The sequence below is a fragment of the Chlamydotis macqueenii genome, chromosome 7, assembly GCF_036417535.1.
Source record: "Chlamydotis macqueenii isolate bChlMac1 chromosome 7, bChlMac1.mat, whole genome shotgun sequence".
NCBI classification, from domain to species: domain Eukaryota; kingdom Metazoa; phylum Chordata; class Aves; order Otidiformes; family Otididae; genus Chlamydotis; species Chlamydotis macqueenii.
Genome location: NC_141562.1, coordinates 34,255,911 through 34,270,184, shown reverse-complemented (window position 1 = coordinate 34,270,184; position 14,274 = coordinate 34,255,911). Strand labels below are relative to the sequence as shown.

The 14,274-nt window shown below is 38.5% G+C and overlaps 1 protein-coding gene across 1 annotated transcript in view; it reads right to left on the bottom strand.

The window, feature by feature from the left end:
- Positions 1-14,274, bottom strand: part of PLPP4 (phospholipid phosphatase 4) — a 58,835-nt gene that overhangs the window by 29,331 nt on the left and 15,230 nt on the right. The window contains exons 2-5 of the mRNA XM_086752619.1: positions 9,658-9,766; positions 5,628-5,718; positions 3,100-3,163; positions 1,488-1,612 (exon numbers count right to left, since the gene is read on the bottom strand). Of these exons, the coding sequence (XP_086608745.1) occupies positions 1,488-1,612; positions 3,100-3,163; positions 5,628-5,718; positions 9,658-9,766 (389 nt within the window). The remainder of the gene's footprint in view (positions 1-1,487; positions 1,613-3,099; positions 3,164-5,627; positions 5,719-9,657; positions 9,767-14,274) is intronic.

The following is a 14,274-nucleotide window of genomic DNA, read 5'->3' as shown; positions in this document are numbered from 1 at the left end:
CATTAATGTCATTACCCAACTTGTTTGCAATATATAATTCTACACAATTCGACAATTTGAAGTTATTACTTAAAAAAAAAAATATCAGAAAAAAAAATTCCAGAGATATGATTTACTGGTACTCAGCTGGCAGTTCTCAGAAACAGAACAAGCAACAAGCAATACTGGCCAAAAAAAACCCAAAAGCTCACAGTAATCAAGTTATTTTACAGATGAGAAGAAGTTTTATTAGACACTTGACATAAAACACTCTAGAAGTCAGCTCCTCAAGACAGAGAAAGGAATGTTTGTAAACATCTGAGCTAATACAACTAATTAAATCAGACACAGGAGTTTTCAGAAAGCCATCTAAACATCTGTCAGGCTACAGCATAAGCTAGGAGCAACTGATCAAACCATCAGGTTTCGATTGAGGACCACATCAAAGCCAGATGGAGTGACAAGTGACTGTGCTGTCCTCAGAGCAGACAAGAAACCACAGAAGCTCCATGCTGTGCCAAATGTACCTCTGTGTCCTGCCCACCTGCTCCTCTAAATAAGATATTATTGAGACATCTCTTCCCTCATCACACGCTACCTCCGTGCAGTCATGCTGACAGAAAAGTCAGGACATTCTACCTACTCTCCTCTGCTTGCTCGAGCTGGGAACAGAGCTACCATTTACCCCTGCCTGTTCCCAGACAAAGCACTCCAGTGGCAGCAGACATCAGAACATGGAAGTATGAGAACCCCTCAGAATCAAGGCCCACACAGACACGGATCCCTTGTTTAGCCACAGCCAGCAGCGGATACTGTCAAAAGAGTAAAAGAACAGGGAATGAAAGAATCATCCTTCTACCGGCATATTGCAATAGCTTCTAGTGCTACAGGGACTTCTTGAACCTCACCTTGTACCCAGTTCATTAGGATGAACAGCATCAAAATGATGCAACGTGATTCTCTGTGCACTCCTTTCCACCTCTTCCACCTTCAAACACACAACCTCCATGAAGAAACCTTGCTGATAAAAGCAGTTGAACTGTCTTTGTGACTTGAATTTTGGTTCAACAGATCTAGTACTTGAAAGATATTAACTAGATCTTGTCCAAACTATGCAGGTCCAACATGCATTGTCACATTTCATACTTCAGTGGAATATAACAAAATAAATATTTACTATATAGACAAAGGTTGCATACACAGGTCTGCATCAGGGAACAGGTACCCCCTCAGAATCACACTGTTTTCTTTAACCTTGAGTAGTGCTTCACTCTACTGATGGTCCTGCTATGGCTCTCAGTGAAGTCAGATGATTCTCAAGACAAGGAGGGTCACAGGCTCACAACTTTATCTCCAGAAGGAAATTTCTGGAAGTTGTAACCTAAGACAGAAGTCCAGGCCTCTCCAGCAAAAATCAGGCTCCAGATCTAACAAAAAAAAAGAGCAATTCCAAAACATAGACAGGACAGCTTTTTTACAAAAGAGGCATTGCATTTAAATGAACTTACAGGAAGAGTGGATACTCGGAAAGCTTTTTCTGCCTTCAGACACCAGATCTGGATCACCTGTGCAGTGCATTTCAGAGTTCATTACTCCATCTGGAAAGCAGCGGTAAAAGAAATCGGGACGCGGTCTACAAAAAACACCATGGATATTAAAAATATAAAAGCTGTAGTAACAAATAAACCTCAAAGTGATTATTACATTTACTGCTTATTACATACAGATTTCATTCCCTCCTGCCTTAACACAGCAAAAGAAATCATAGAATCATTCAGGTTGGAAAAGACCCTTAAGATCATAGAGTCCAACAGCAAACCTAACATTGCCAAGTGCTCCACTAAAGCCTGTCCCTCAGTCCAAGCCCACGTTTTTACGGGCGGGGTCTCTAAAAAAGCTTCCAGTGAAGCATACAAGTGGGAATTGTTTCTGAAAACAAACATGCAGGGTTACTCTTGCCTAAAGCAATCAATCTGGCACAGCGCTTCCAGTGACAGACCAAAGTAGCGTAGCAACCCCACAAAGCTGCATGAGTCTTGCCGACATCTTGCCCTGATGCTGACTCTCTAACTGCATTGAACAAGCCTCCGGGTTTCCTTTGACCCTGCTATGTGCTGAATGACAGCATGTAAGTTTGGTGTCACACTGATGCTGAGCTGATAAACCATGATGTAAAGCAGCACGGGAAATGACTGCAGACTCAGAGAGAAGCTGACAGAGCAACTAGCTGGCTTGGAGTGCAGGCAAAATGAGCTCATGTCTGCCTGAAGAAGATGGTGCAGACATTCTTAATTACATTTCAAAAGCACTCTTAAAATAAAAGTGCCAAGCACCATTGCTGTCATGGTATCAGTACCGTAGCAGAGAGGGTTCATCAGAAACCAAGCACAATTACTGCTTCCTCAGTGCTGCAAGACCGGTGAACAACAAATGCAGCACTGGACTCTATTAAACACTGTATGAATTCAAGTCAAATATTTTTCAGGTTGAAATATTCAAAATTTTGACACAGAGCCAAAAAGTAACTAAAAAAAAAATTTATTTTCCAGATTTTTGTTTGCTAGTATTTTTCTGAGCCCTTCATTCAAATTTATGCTTCCCTAAAAAAATGGCCTACCTAACAAGTCCACTTGTTACTTAGCTCCTAGGTTTGATCTGCCATGGATCTCAATGTTACGTGGAAATATGACGTTCGGTAATACACTTCACACACAACGCAAGCAATGGGTTATACAGACACTCAGTTGATTCCTGTTTAATCAGACTGGGGGCACTGGCATCTAAACTCCCAAAGGCTGTGACTCTTCCCTCCTGTGCTGCCAATTTAACGAACAGATTTCAGCTCACACCTTTCCTTTCAAAGTCCTCGCTTGTCTGGATCCATCAACCGGCCAAACAAATAACAAAACACAAGGGCACAGGTTCCTACCACAGTTGGATGTCACATAACGGAGCTGTACAACACCTGCACCAGGGAAAGGTCAGCTCCACAGGGGCCCATTCTAATTCCATGTGCTTTGGAGAAGCAGCTATGTTTTTATTAAGATGTATTGTATTTGGCAATCTGTCTTAATTTCTCATAACAGTTAAAGTTATCATTTATAACACAGTAAGACTTACCTTCCCACTATTAATTTAATAGTATTTGTGCAGACGCCATTCAGAGCTAGAGCCAAGGAAACAGCTACAAAACAGAACGAACAAACAGAACAGTAATAACCTCAATAACAAGCTATAAATTGCAGCATTACAGCATTTGACTTACAGACTGAAACCTTTACTGGACTAAAAACTCAATGATCTTTGCAGCCTACTATTTTTCTTATTATTCCAACTAGGACAGACCCCAAAGCATCATCCCCAACTGCGTGCCTGACTGTTCCGCTTTTACTCGCGATCTTATTTCCTTACGCAAATACAGTTTTTGGAGCATGCCATTTGCACAGGCATAAATCATCAGGTGGAAACAATTATTAGAGAATCAAGTACTGTGTTTATCAGTTTTGCAATTTACTGGATTAAAATCTTACGCTCTTTGGGTCGAAGAGAATTCCTGTATAGACCCATACATAAAATATATATGCACATCTTTCAAAAGGATGTGGATGTTTTGACAAAAAATCTTGACATTTTCCCCTTACCTTAACTCCCAGGATTAACCAACTAACCTAATAAAATTGGAGTAATAAACAGGAACTGTCACACCAGGTATGACTGAATAATCTTTTTTATTAGTACTTGCCTGCCGAGTCCCTAGATTTTCCAAGGAACCTCATCTAAAGCCTGAGGAGATCTCTGCCTTGATTTCAGTGGCACTTGGATCCACCGCACACACTCCTTTTAGATTAAAACTGATTTCATTTTGCAGTCCACACCATAGCTCCCTGTTACAACACCAGAACCACTGAATTTTATGTCCCATCAGAAAAAAAAAAAACCAAACCAACAAATCTCTGATTTCCAGTAGAGCAGTTACACTAATATAACTTTTGATTATGACAGCTATACGAGCTGTTTTCTCATTGGACTGCCACCCCACATGCTGAACTTCAGCAGCACTCATCCTGTCTCTGTAACATCTTTGCCTGAGGATATTATAGATTATAACAATGTGTGTCTTATAGGATCTATTTTTCTTTAAGTTAAAAAAAAAAGAGGTCCTCCATCAAAGCAAAATTAGATTATAGCAATAGCTGCCAGCAAAAATAAAAGAACAAGTCAATCCTAGAGACACTGATACTGTTCAATGAAGTCTTCCACTTTCAACACCTATGTTCACAGTGACCACTCAATTCCATGCTCTCTTTTTCCTTTCAATTGTTTTCTCTCAGCTATTTATGGTGATTGCACAGCGAACTGAAACTTTCCACAAAGTCAAATGGACATTATAGAGGGAATCATAACAGAAGGCAAGAAGAGCAGAAAAAATGAATGTCTCTTTAAAACAAAAAGGTGAGAATAAGTGATGGAGAAACTAATCCAAAGCTCCTTTCCTTCTTAAACAACAGAAAGTGAAACTCAGAACTGTGACTGTATGTATTTTATGAATCAGAGTTATTTCTACTGAATGGACTTGTCAGTAAAATATCGCTATAAGACATTTCAGAAGTTACTACAAATGACTGGTAGCAGCCAAAACAAAACTGAGATCTTTTCACACTTTTGTATAGAGCAACTGGAGAAAGACCAAGCTATGGGAACCCAGTCTTGTGGAAACCATTTTCAAAGGCAGATATACAGTGCCATTTAGATCCTATCTAGCTAAGGCAAGGCTGAGTACAATCTAAGGGCCAATAAATTAAAGTGTAAATTAGCCAGTAAAACAGAATTAGGCATATTTTACACATACTGCCAACACAAACATTTGCATTTCTTAGTGCTTCAAAGTATCCTCTGCCAGTGGAAGTGCTTTAGTCAATTTTAGTCCCTGGCAATATCTCTGTATGAAGGATCTGGGCACATATCACTAAAAGATTTCAAAAGATAGGAGAGCAGCCAGAATTAGCTGGAACTGTTTAAGACTTACCATCCCCACTGTCTACCCGTTCCTCTCCTCAAAGCTGCTGCCTACAACTGTAATTAAATCTCACCCATAACCCAGCCATAGCAGTTCACCATCCAGGATTAAGTGTACATCCAACTCCACTGGCAGCTTAAGATGAAACATCAGCTTCTGATTAGAAAAGCTGAGCCATGAGCACGGATTTTGGAAAGGGGAACAGTAAACTCCAGGAGAAGGTCAGAAAACAATGAGAGGAGTAATTTCCTACACTAAGCAGCTGAGTCTCACAGGACTTTCCAGTCAAACCCTTAATTTAGAATAGCTGCAAGTGTAAGTAAAAGGTAAGTAATAGATTGGCTGTGACAGAAAAATATACATCTGAACAGTCTCTCAGATGATCGTGACTTTCCTGATCAAATTCTGGCCCTTGCTAGACTGTGGAATTAACACACAGAATACGTATATCTAGAAACATACATTTAAAAAAAAAAAAAAAAAAAGGGTTTTGTGGGATGCTATAACTGCACTGAAAACTACTGTAATGGACTGTAATAGAGACAGGTTTTCTTCATGGCTTCAACTACAATTGGAATCAATCTCTGAGAGCTATCAGACATTTTCCATCTCAAAGTACGACATACATTACCTAAGAAAGCCTCTTTAATTTCAGTCTTGTCTGTTCGCCGGATTATTTTCACCACAAAAATGACTGCTAGTGGCGTAAGGAATGAAATTGCCTGTAAGAGATAACAAATATCATCTGTGAGAGCATCAATTCCTTTTCAGTCCCACTGAATAATTAGCTCCTGTTAGCTCCATTTAAACTGGAAGGGTGAATGATCTTTATCAAACTCCTGACCTTAAGCAAAGTGGGATGATTTGTCTTTGCAACTACAGGGCAACAGATACAAATCAATCATAACTCACAGTTATATTACAATTTTAATGTAATTGCCTGGAGCCACATTTAAAATGTCAGCTTCATAAATGAAAAAGTAGCAGTCTATAAGGTCCACAAAATTCATAGACTGTTCAAAACCAGAAAAACAACACCTGAACATCTCCAAGTACGCTCTCTGGTTAAGCAGAACCATATTCTTTTTTTATCAGTGCTGTAGGACAGAATTCCTCCTACAAGGAACCTGAAATGGCACCTGCATATCAATGCATGCACTTCATTTCCACGAATAGCATCTCCATTATCATAGAGCAATTTGGACTACGGTTGATGATCCACCGTGCCAGTTATTCAAAAAGCATCCTACTTCATGCAGTGCCTGTATACCACGGTCTATCCTCCCAGAGCAGATATTTATTGTCTTTCTCCAGAGAGACAGATCAATTTCTCCCAAGCACAACACCAGTGAGTTTTTCTTTAGTAGCCTGCCATGGAAACTATGATTTTTTTTCCCAACCGGTCTTTCCATCGTCCCTTCTGTTTCAGGCCTTCAGCTGCAGAGGCAGAAGGCAGCTTGTAGGCAAGGTAGTCCATTCATACTTCTTGCTGGTTCCGGTCTAAATTAACCAATTCCTTTCTGGAATCTACAAACCTTTTCACAATTACATTTGTTCAAAACCAAATCAAGGTCTTTCAAAAGCATCTATTCTCTCAAAGAAAAGTGAAAATCACTGTTGGTTTTTTTTTGTTTGTTTTTTTTTAAACAAGGTGAAAATTAAGCTGTATACAGCACAAGGTGCGCTAGGGCTTAAGTAAGATCACACTGTCCTTACTGAGGCTGAACAGTGCCTTGCTTCTTAAACAGCCCCACTGAAACAAAAACCACACAGGACAGACATGTAATGACAAAAGATGTTTGACTCTTCTTTTATAATACAGATTAATCTATCATAGTTTTATGCTTTTAGAATATTTGAGTAGGTACAACATGAAAATGCACTACATTTGTTATTTTGGTGGTGCGTGTTGGACCAGATTCCCCTCACCTGCATCTGCAAAATATTATCTCAGAGAGTCAAGCAGATTAAAACAATCTGGAGTCTGCTCCCCTTTTTTACATCTAGAAAGGCAGGCACCAGGTTTTGTGCAGAAAGATGCACCGTTTCCATTTAAAACTCCCTTCTGTCTACAGATTCAAGTTAGGATGCCAGTGCCACGTTACTGCTCTAGAAACGTTCACTTCTCTCTGTCTTCAGCAATAGTTTAATTTCTGCTTTCAGAAACAAAGAGTGAAATAAAAAAAAATGTTTAAAGCAAAAACTAGAATTATTAGTTTAATTCTAAAAGTAAGGATTGCCACCAGGGAAGAAAAGAAGAAAGATATCTGCATTCTGTTGTTAAAAAACATGTAGAAATATAGCCAGCCTGACAGGCTTATAGTGGTGGTTTAATGGAGTTAGAAATCTTTTGAACAAGTAGGACCAGCAGAATGTATCACCAAGAAGAGAATTCAAGTGGCAGCTTGTTCCAAACCATTTCACAATCAGTCTTCAGAAGTCTGGTAAAACTGTAGATTTCCTCGTATTTCACAAGCACACGGATTTTTGAGAGTGATGATGAACTACTCATGTTAGCAGTACATTGCTGTTCCTTACACAAAAGTATTAGCTGGAAGGTGGTTTTTGTTCTGCAGCAAAATGCACATATAAAGGAAGTTTCACTTGGTAAAGACTCCTTTTCCTTTATTTTGTAAAAAGATTCTGTATGGCTCATATCCCTAACAGATTTGGCAATGGTCTAATGAGCAATACTCTCCACAGATGCTTCTCAGTAATGTTTTCTTTTCCAGCAGTGAAATATTCCAACATTGCCTTGCTTTTGTGAAACACGGACAAAATCTCTCTCATTCATTATTCATCCTGGCAAGCCAGAGATATGCTAAAGTTATAGGCACTCCCACATACTTCCAGGCATTCGAGAGAAGCTGACAGTACCTTACACTTTCCAAGATAAGGAATATCCACTGTCAGAGAGACAGAACAAAGCTCAGGTCTTTCCAGTCGTTGTGGTTTGCTTGCTACCCATGCAGAACTCAGCTTTGTCTAATTTGGATCTGCGTTTGGAGTATTCACAACATTTCTCTTGAAGTCTCTCAGCAAATAAAATAATCCAGCAGTTCATCAAGTCTGAGAGATTGCTTTCTGGTAAGCCACAGCCATACATTTCAATATCAGACTACAACAGTGGCAAGAAATTCTTTACATAATGAAAGCTTGTGATCAATGCCAGAGTTGGATTTTTATTCTTTTGAATTAAAGAAATAAGAAAAAGCATTTAGAAAGTATCTACCTTTCTTAATTTAGGAAGAGTTCATTGAGTTACTGAGATGTCAATGGTCTGAGCCAGAGAAAGAACACAGACTATACAAACGTTACTGACTCACAGCTGCCTGGAAGTTCCACGTGCCGTGAAGTATTCCAAAAGCTGGCTCTATGGGAAGCAGTTAACAGGGAAACGTACTACACTTACATCCCAGAATTGTGCTTCCCAGGGGCTACTGCCTAGAGAAGAGAGGACAAACCCAACTGGTTTGAAAAATGGTTTCACCAGTGCAGCAAAGCCCAAACAGTGATTCACTATTGGTTCTTGGACTCTTCAGTTATAAACACAGATCAGAGACCATGGAGAAAGGTAATGCTCAGCATAAGGAAAAATGGCAGAATTAAACTTAGAGTCTTTCCTAGCACAACAGTTTAATGTTTGGTTTTGTAGATTTATTAATACATCTGTCTTCCATTTCAGGAAAAACATGTATTTTCACCCATTCAGGCTGAAAAAGTCCTTAATAGAGCTTCTTCTTAATGCAATATAAACAATGTGCTGGTGAAGTTAAAACCAGTCCTGCATTCTGAATTCAAGTCTTAATCTGAAAAGTGAAATCCTGGCTTCACTGAAGATACAGGAAAAGAGGCTTTGATGTAAGGCTACTAGGATTTGACCTCATCTACCATGCCCGTTCCTGCACACTCTCCACTTTGACTGATGAAGCTTTTCAAAGATTGACCTACTTGTTTTAATAGTCTGAACTACACCGTAATTTCTTATCATTTCTGTAGTGGTCTATCTTAAAGCACTCTTATGGTTACATATGTAGATTATTACCATTGTTAATCATTGCTAGTGAAGGTTCTCAAAGCCATGAATTTTGATAATCAGACAAACCATCAAAATCAGCCAGCAAGCCCGCATGTCAGCATGAGCTGTGCTGGGGAGATCCAGAAGAACGGTGACAGCAGAGCAGCTCCATGATATATTTAGGAGGCTTGTTGGCATAAGCTAGAACAAAGGATGTCTACACAGCCTAAAAAAAGTATTTGGAGGCAAATATCTTGGTGGCTAACATGCTTAAAACTAATTGGATTTCAACATTTAAGCACTTAATCTAATAAGAGCATGGCGAGGTTTTGTCAGGTTACCCAATCAGCTCATTCAAAAAGATGCTCTAATAATTTCTCTAGCATCTCTCTAAGTCAACAGTAGCTTAAATCTTAAACCATAAAATCAACATTCATAAATTCAGCCACCTAATAACACTGCTTTTTAGCAACTCCCCACAATTTCCTACATTTTGCCATTTTGGACACCCCTGGTTTGGAAAAACAATTGTCATGAGAATTAAAGGAAGATCCTGTACTTCCCAAAGCTTTCCTACTGCTTATCAAATGAAAGCTTACTTAGATAACAGTCATCAAGTGCCCAATAGACCTGTAGTACTTACAAACATAAGACGCGTAGGTATGTTGTCTGATTGCACCAAGGGATTTTTATACAGCCAGATCTCTTCCGGCTGGATAACTCGCTGGAATGGATCCAAAAATTCTGTAAAACTGAAAAAAAAAAAAAAAAAAAAAACCCAAACAATTAAAGATACAATTTTTAAAAAATTTGAAATTATGACCAAAAAACCCAGAAGAGTCCTCCTGATTTAAAACTGCCCCCAAAATTAATTATGTTACTGTATGCGTATCCTACCTCACTGCTTTTCAATGATACAACCTTCATAAATATACCTTTATACCTTTTTTAGGAAATTGATTTTTTTTCAGTCTATATTCTACAACTTTTTAAAAGTTCCATAAACTTTACTGTGGACAATAAATTGTCTCTTTTTTTTTTTTTGTGGGAAAAGTGTGCAAAGAATATTGTGGGATTAGAAGAATCACGCACCAAGTGTTTTATACTGAAGAAATTATATACCAGATATTGAATATAAAGTATGTCTTTCAAATGTCAAGATCCAAACTTCGAGGTATGACAGTTGTATTTGCAGGATCACAAAGCAGGGAGAAAGAAGCAGCCCAGACAATTCCTTCTGGGATAGAAAGAACAGATCACTTTAGAGAATATCTCCAAAAGAGACTTACTCCTAAAGCAGGCTGGGCTCATAGAAACACATTTTTCCTTTTTCCAGATTGCCAGTATTTTGATTTATCTGTCAAGCTTAAGAAGAATCTAGCTCTACCAGAAATGCCCTGTTTCAATTTCATTCTCATGTCTTAAACAAACACACACAAAAGAAAACAACAAACCAACCAACCAGCCAAACTCCACAGTTCTGTAATTATGTTATTTTGAAATGAAGAGCATCAAACTAAAACCTTGAGATTACATTGTTACATAGAAAGTAAATTACTTGTGTGGGTATCTTTTGTCGGGCACTGAAAGAGGAAGCAGGAATTGTGATCTTTGACTGCAGTAAGAAGTTTCAAAAGCTTTTTAGGACTATATTTTTTTTTTTTTAGGTTTCTCTTGATTTAAACCATATTCCTTTTTCCACAGAGTCCTTCACTGTCCTCTAACTCTTCTTAGCTTTGAAGCAATATCAGACTTCCCGGGAAGTTTTGCCTTTACTTCACATTACTCATTTCAGGGTTGGTTTACGAGGATTGAAAGGATGGCTGCCGAGGGATCAGTTTTCTGTGGATTGGTCTTACCTAATAAACCCACGAAGCCAGAACACAGAGATGCAGTGGCCCAAAGCTTTTTTTTACTGTAAATTTCCCAAGCCCCTTCAAAACCAAGTTTTATACAAGTAACAGCTCCAACAATTTACTTTGTAAATAGAAAAAGCTCAGAGCAATTTGTAAAGCAGAGTACAATTAAACCATGCATATGCAACTCCCTCCTGTGAAGATGAGTCCTCAAATCTAGCCGGGCCAGCGATTTCCCAAACAACAGTAAGCCTTACCCAGTCTTCTGGGTCTTAGGAAATTCTTATTTTTATACCTTCCAAGGACTGACCAGCTGTATTTCATTTTCTCACTGTAGTTTACAATCTCTCCAGTAGCTGGAGTCTCCTGCGCCCCCAGCACATCCTGAGCACACTCAGGATTGGCCTGAGCACACTCAAACTCCCTCTAGACAGAAGGTACAAAACTCTGTCTACTCCAAACAGCCCTCCTGACCTCTGCTTCCTAAGGAAAAACAACAAAATCTGAGGACCAAACAAGCCAAACACAGTCTTGTCACTTGTAACGATAGTTGTGTTTCCCTTTCTGACCTACATGGACAACCAGGTTCTTCTGGCAACTTAAGGAGTCTGGTATTGAAAGGAGAATATTTACTTCTTCAAACCCAGTCTGACCCTGCTCTCCAAAGAAGATGCATTTCAGAAGTATCAAAACACTTGGTTTCAGTGTTTTCAAAATGAAAATTTAAATCTTGCTTAAGTTTAGAAAACAATGGTTTGTGCAAGACAAGAAAGAGGGAAACTTTTCTAAAGACAATCATTCCAGGAAATAAAACACCTCATATATGAAAAATTCATTTTACAATTTTTCACTTCAACTAACAAAATAAAGGTTGATTTCCAAGCACCTTTGTTTTCAAATTTCAACGGAGAGTCCTGAAGTAGATTATTTTTATTTTCAGCCTTTAAAGATATTGATGGCATCTAGAAGCAATTAACTGCTGGCTGAAAGGGTTCAGTTGCCAAGCAAAGACACAGGCGTGGGTATGGCATCCAATACACGTCACCTGGAAAAGGTGAATATCAAAGTTCACAACTGTACTGACCAGGACTTAACATTCATTATGAAGATGTATACAGGATCCACGCCAGGACATACTTCACCGCTGTCATCTAAACATAAATAAATAGGTAAGCACATGTATGCCTGGGCATATAAGAAGTTAAAGAAGCCAGTTGAGTTTCAGTGACCATATCTTTCAGCCAGTCACATCTTTTCTGATGTTCTCTCTCTGGTATCTGCTGGTCTGACTGTTTTGAGGCAGTTCTCAAAGCATGGGGACTGACGGATACGCCAAGGAGCGCCTTGTAGCAGAGACACATTCTTTGACCTATCTGGGCCTTGAAGCATTTCTACTAACTGCAAAAAGCAAACAATACACAAACATTTCAAGGCGGAAACTTCAAGGTGATCAAGGTATATCGGTGCACTATTGCACTTTTAGAAAACATGTCGCATTCAACCAGCGATTTAATTAATTTGACATCAAGACATTTGACATTATGAGCAAATGCCAACAGAGTTAAAGGTTTGGGGCTGTTCTCATTCTTTTGTGTCCTGTCTCCCTGTAAAGTAAGAAAAAAGATTAAAGAATAGTTGTTTAACTCTGAGAAATTAAACAAAAATGAAATTGATAGTTCTCACAGGAGTCATACTATGACACTGCAAATATGTGCTGTCATAAGATTTAATTCCTTTATGAGGCAAAATAACACATACGCTAAAGAGATTAAACTAAAATAAATAACATAAGTAGTATCTGATTCCAATTGAAGACTGATTTTCTGATTAGTGTATGCTATCTTTGTACTTTTCTAAAGAAAGATTAATTTCAACAAATCTATTAAGGACAGTAATAATTATTATAATTATTATTTAACATAATAAGAGCAGCTTTTTTATCCACTACATATTAAATCTGATTATGCATCCATTTCTTCCTCTCACTTGTGTTCTGAATGTCTTCCAAGAAGAATCATAGAATCATAGAATGGTTAGGATTGGAAGGGACCTTGAAAGGCCATCCAGTCCAACCCCCCTGCAAGGAGCAGGGACATCCCCGACGAGATCAGGTTGCTCAGAGCCTCATCCAGCCTGGCCTTGAATGTTTCCAGGGATGCGGCATCCACCAGCACCTCTCTGGGCAACCTGGGCCACTGTTCTACTACCCTCAGTGTAAAAAATGAGTGTTCAAATATACTGAAACAGTATGTTTGGAAAAAAAAAAAAAAAAAAAAAAAAAAAAGCTGAAATCACATAGAATAATTTCAAAATCACTACTGAAGGAGAAAAAAAAAATAATGCAGAGTGCAGCAGATTTTGTCTGTGTGAACAATACAGAAATACAAAGTAAATAGTTAAAGGGAAGTGACTATATAAAAAGAAATCACTTTTTTTTATCTTCAAAAAAAGCTCAACTGCTAATTAAATTTTTATGCCAAGACTCATAAGAGAACAATCCTCCTCTTTTTTTGAAGCCTCACCGACGGGTGACTGGATATGAGCTTTCACTAGCTTGAAGGCAATTCCCTTTGTACTCCATTAAACAGTCATGAGGACATACTGGTTTCTAAGCTGCCTGACACTTAGTGATTTATGTTCCTTTGTCCTAACCAAAAGTACAGTCTCTTACTATTCATAAGCCAGCACAAGCTGTTTAAATGACTAGATGTTATTAGAAATTAACGTAGTCCTTGGGTAAAGAATACTGGTTTCTAGACATTTTCTATTATGCCTGAAGAATCGTATGACATCTCCATGTAGAAGGTGGGCAACTTAGGAAGCTTACTTTGTACTAGTACATTAAATTTTAGTATTAGCTTTTAGCCTTACATTTTCTGCATGTTTACATGTTCATCAACATTTTTAATAGCTTAACAAGCCAGATTTTGAGAATACTTCAGCCTGATAACACACATTTAAGGCATAAAAGGACTTCCATTAACTTCAAGATCCTTTAACCGCGACTTCCAAAGCAACCTAAGGGGAAGTGGAGCCCTAATTCCATTGAAAACATCAGTGAGGAACAGGTGCCCCAGCGCCCAACAATACACAGTAAATAAAAATGTTATTTTGTGAGGACACAAGCACTTGCAGGTTACATTAACTTCATCTCCACCTAACATCACGTAGCCCTTAAAGACAATGTCTATGCAAGCACCACATCACAGACTGATCAAGGGAAAAGTACACAGTAATTTTGTGACAATATGGACAAATAATGTTTTTTATTAAACCATTCACTGGTAGTGAATGAATCAAAACATTGCATAAATATCCTCACAGAGCCTTTGACCTGTGCTTCCACCCTGGTTTTCATCTCCCATAAGTGACAGCAGGGTATTGTCAGGACCTCATCTTAGTGT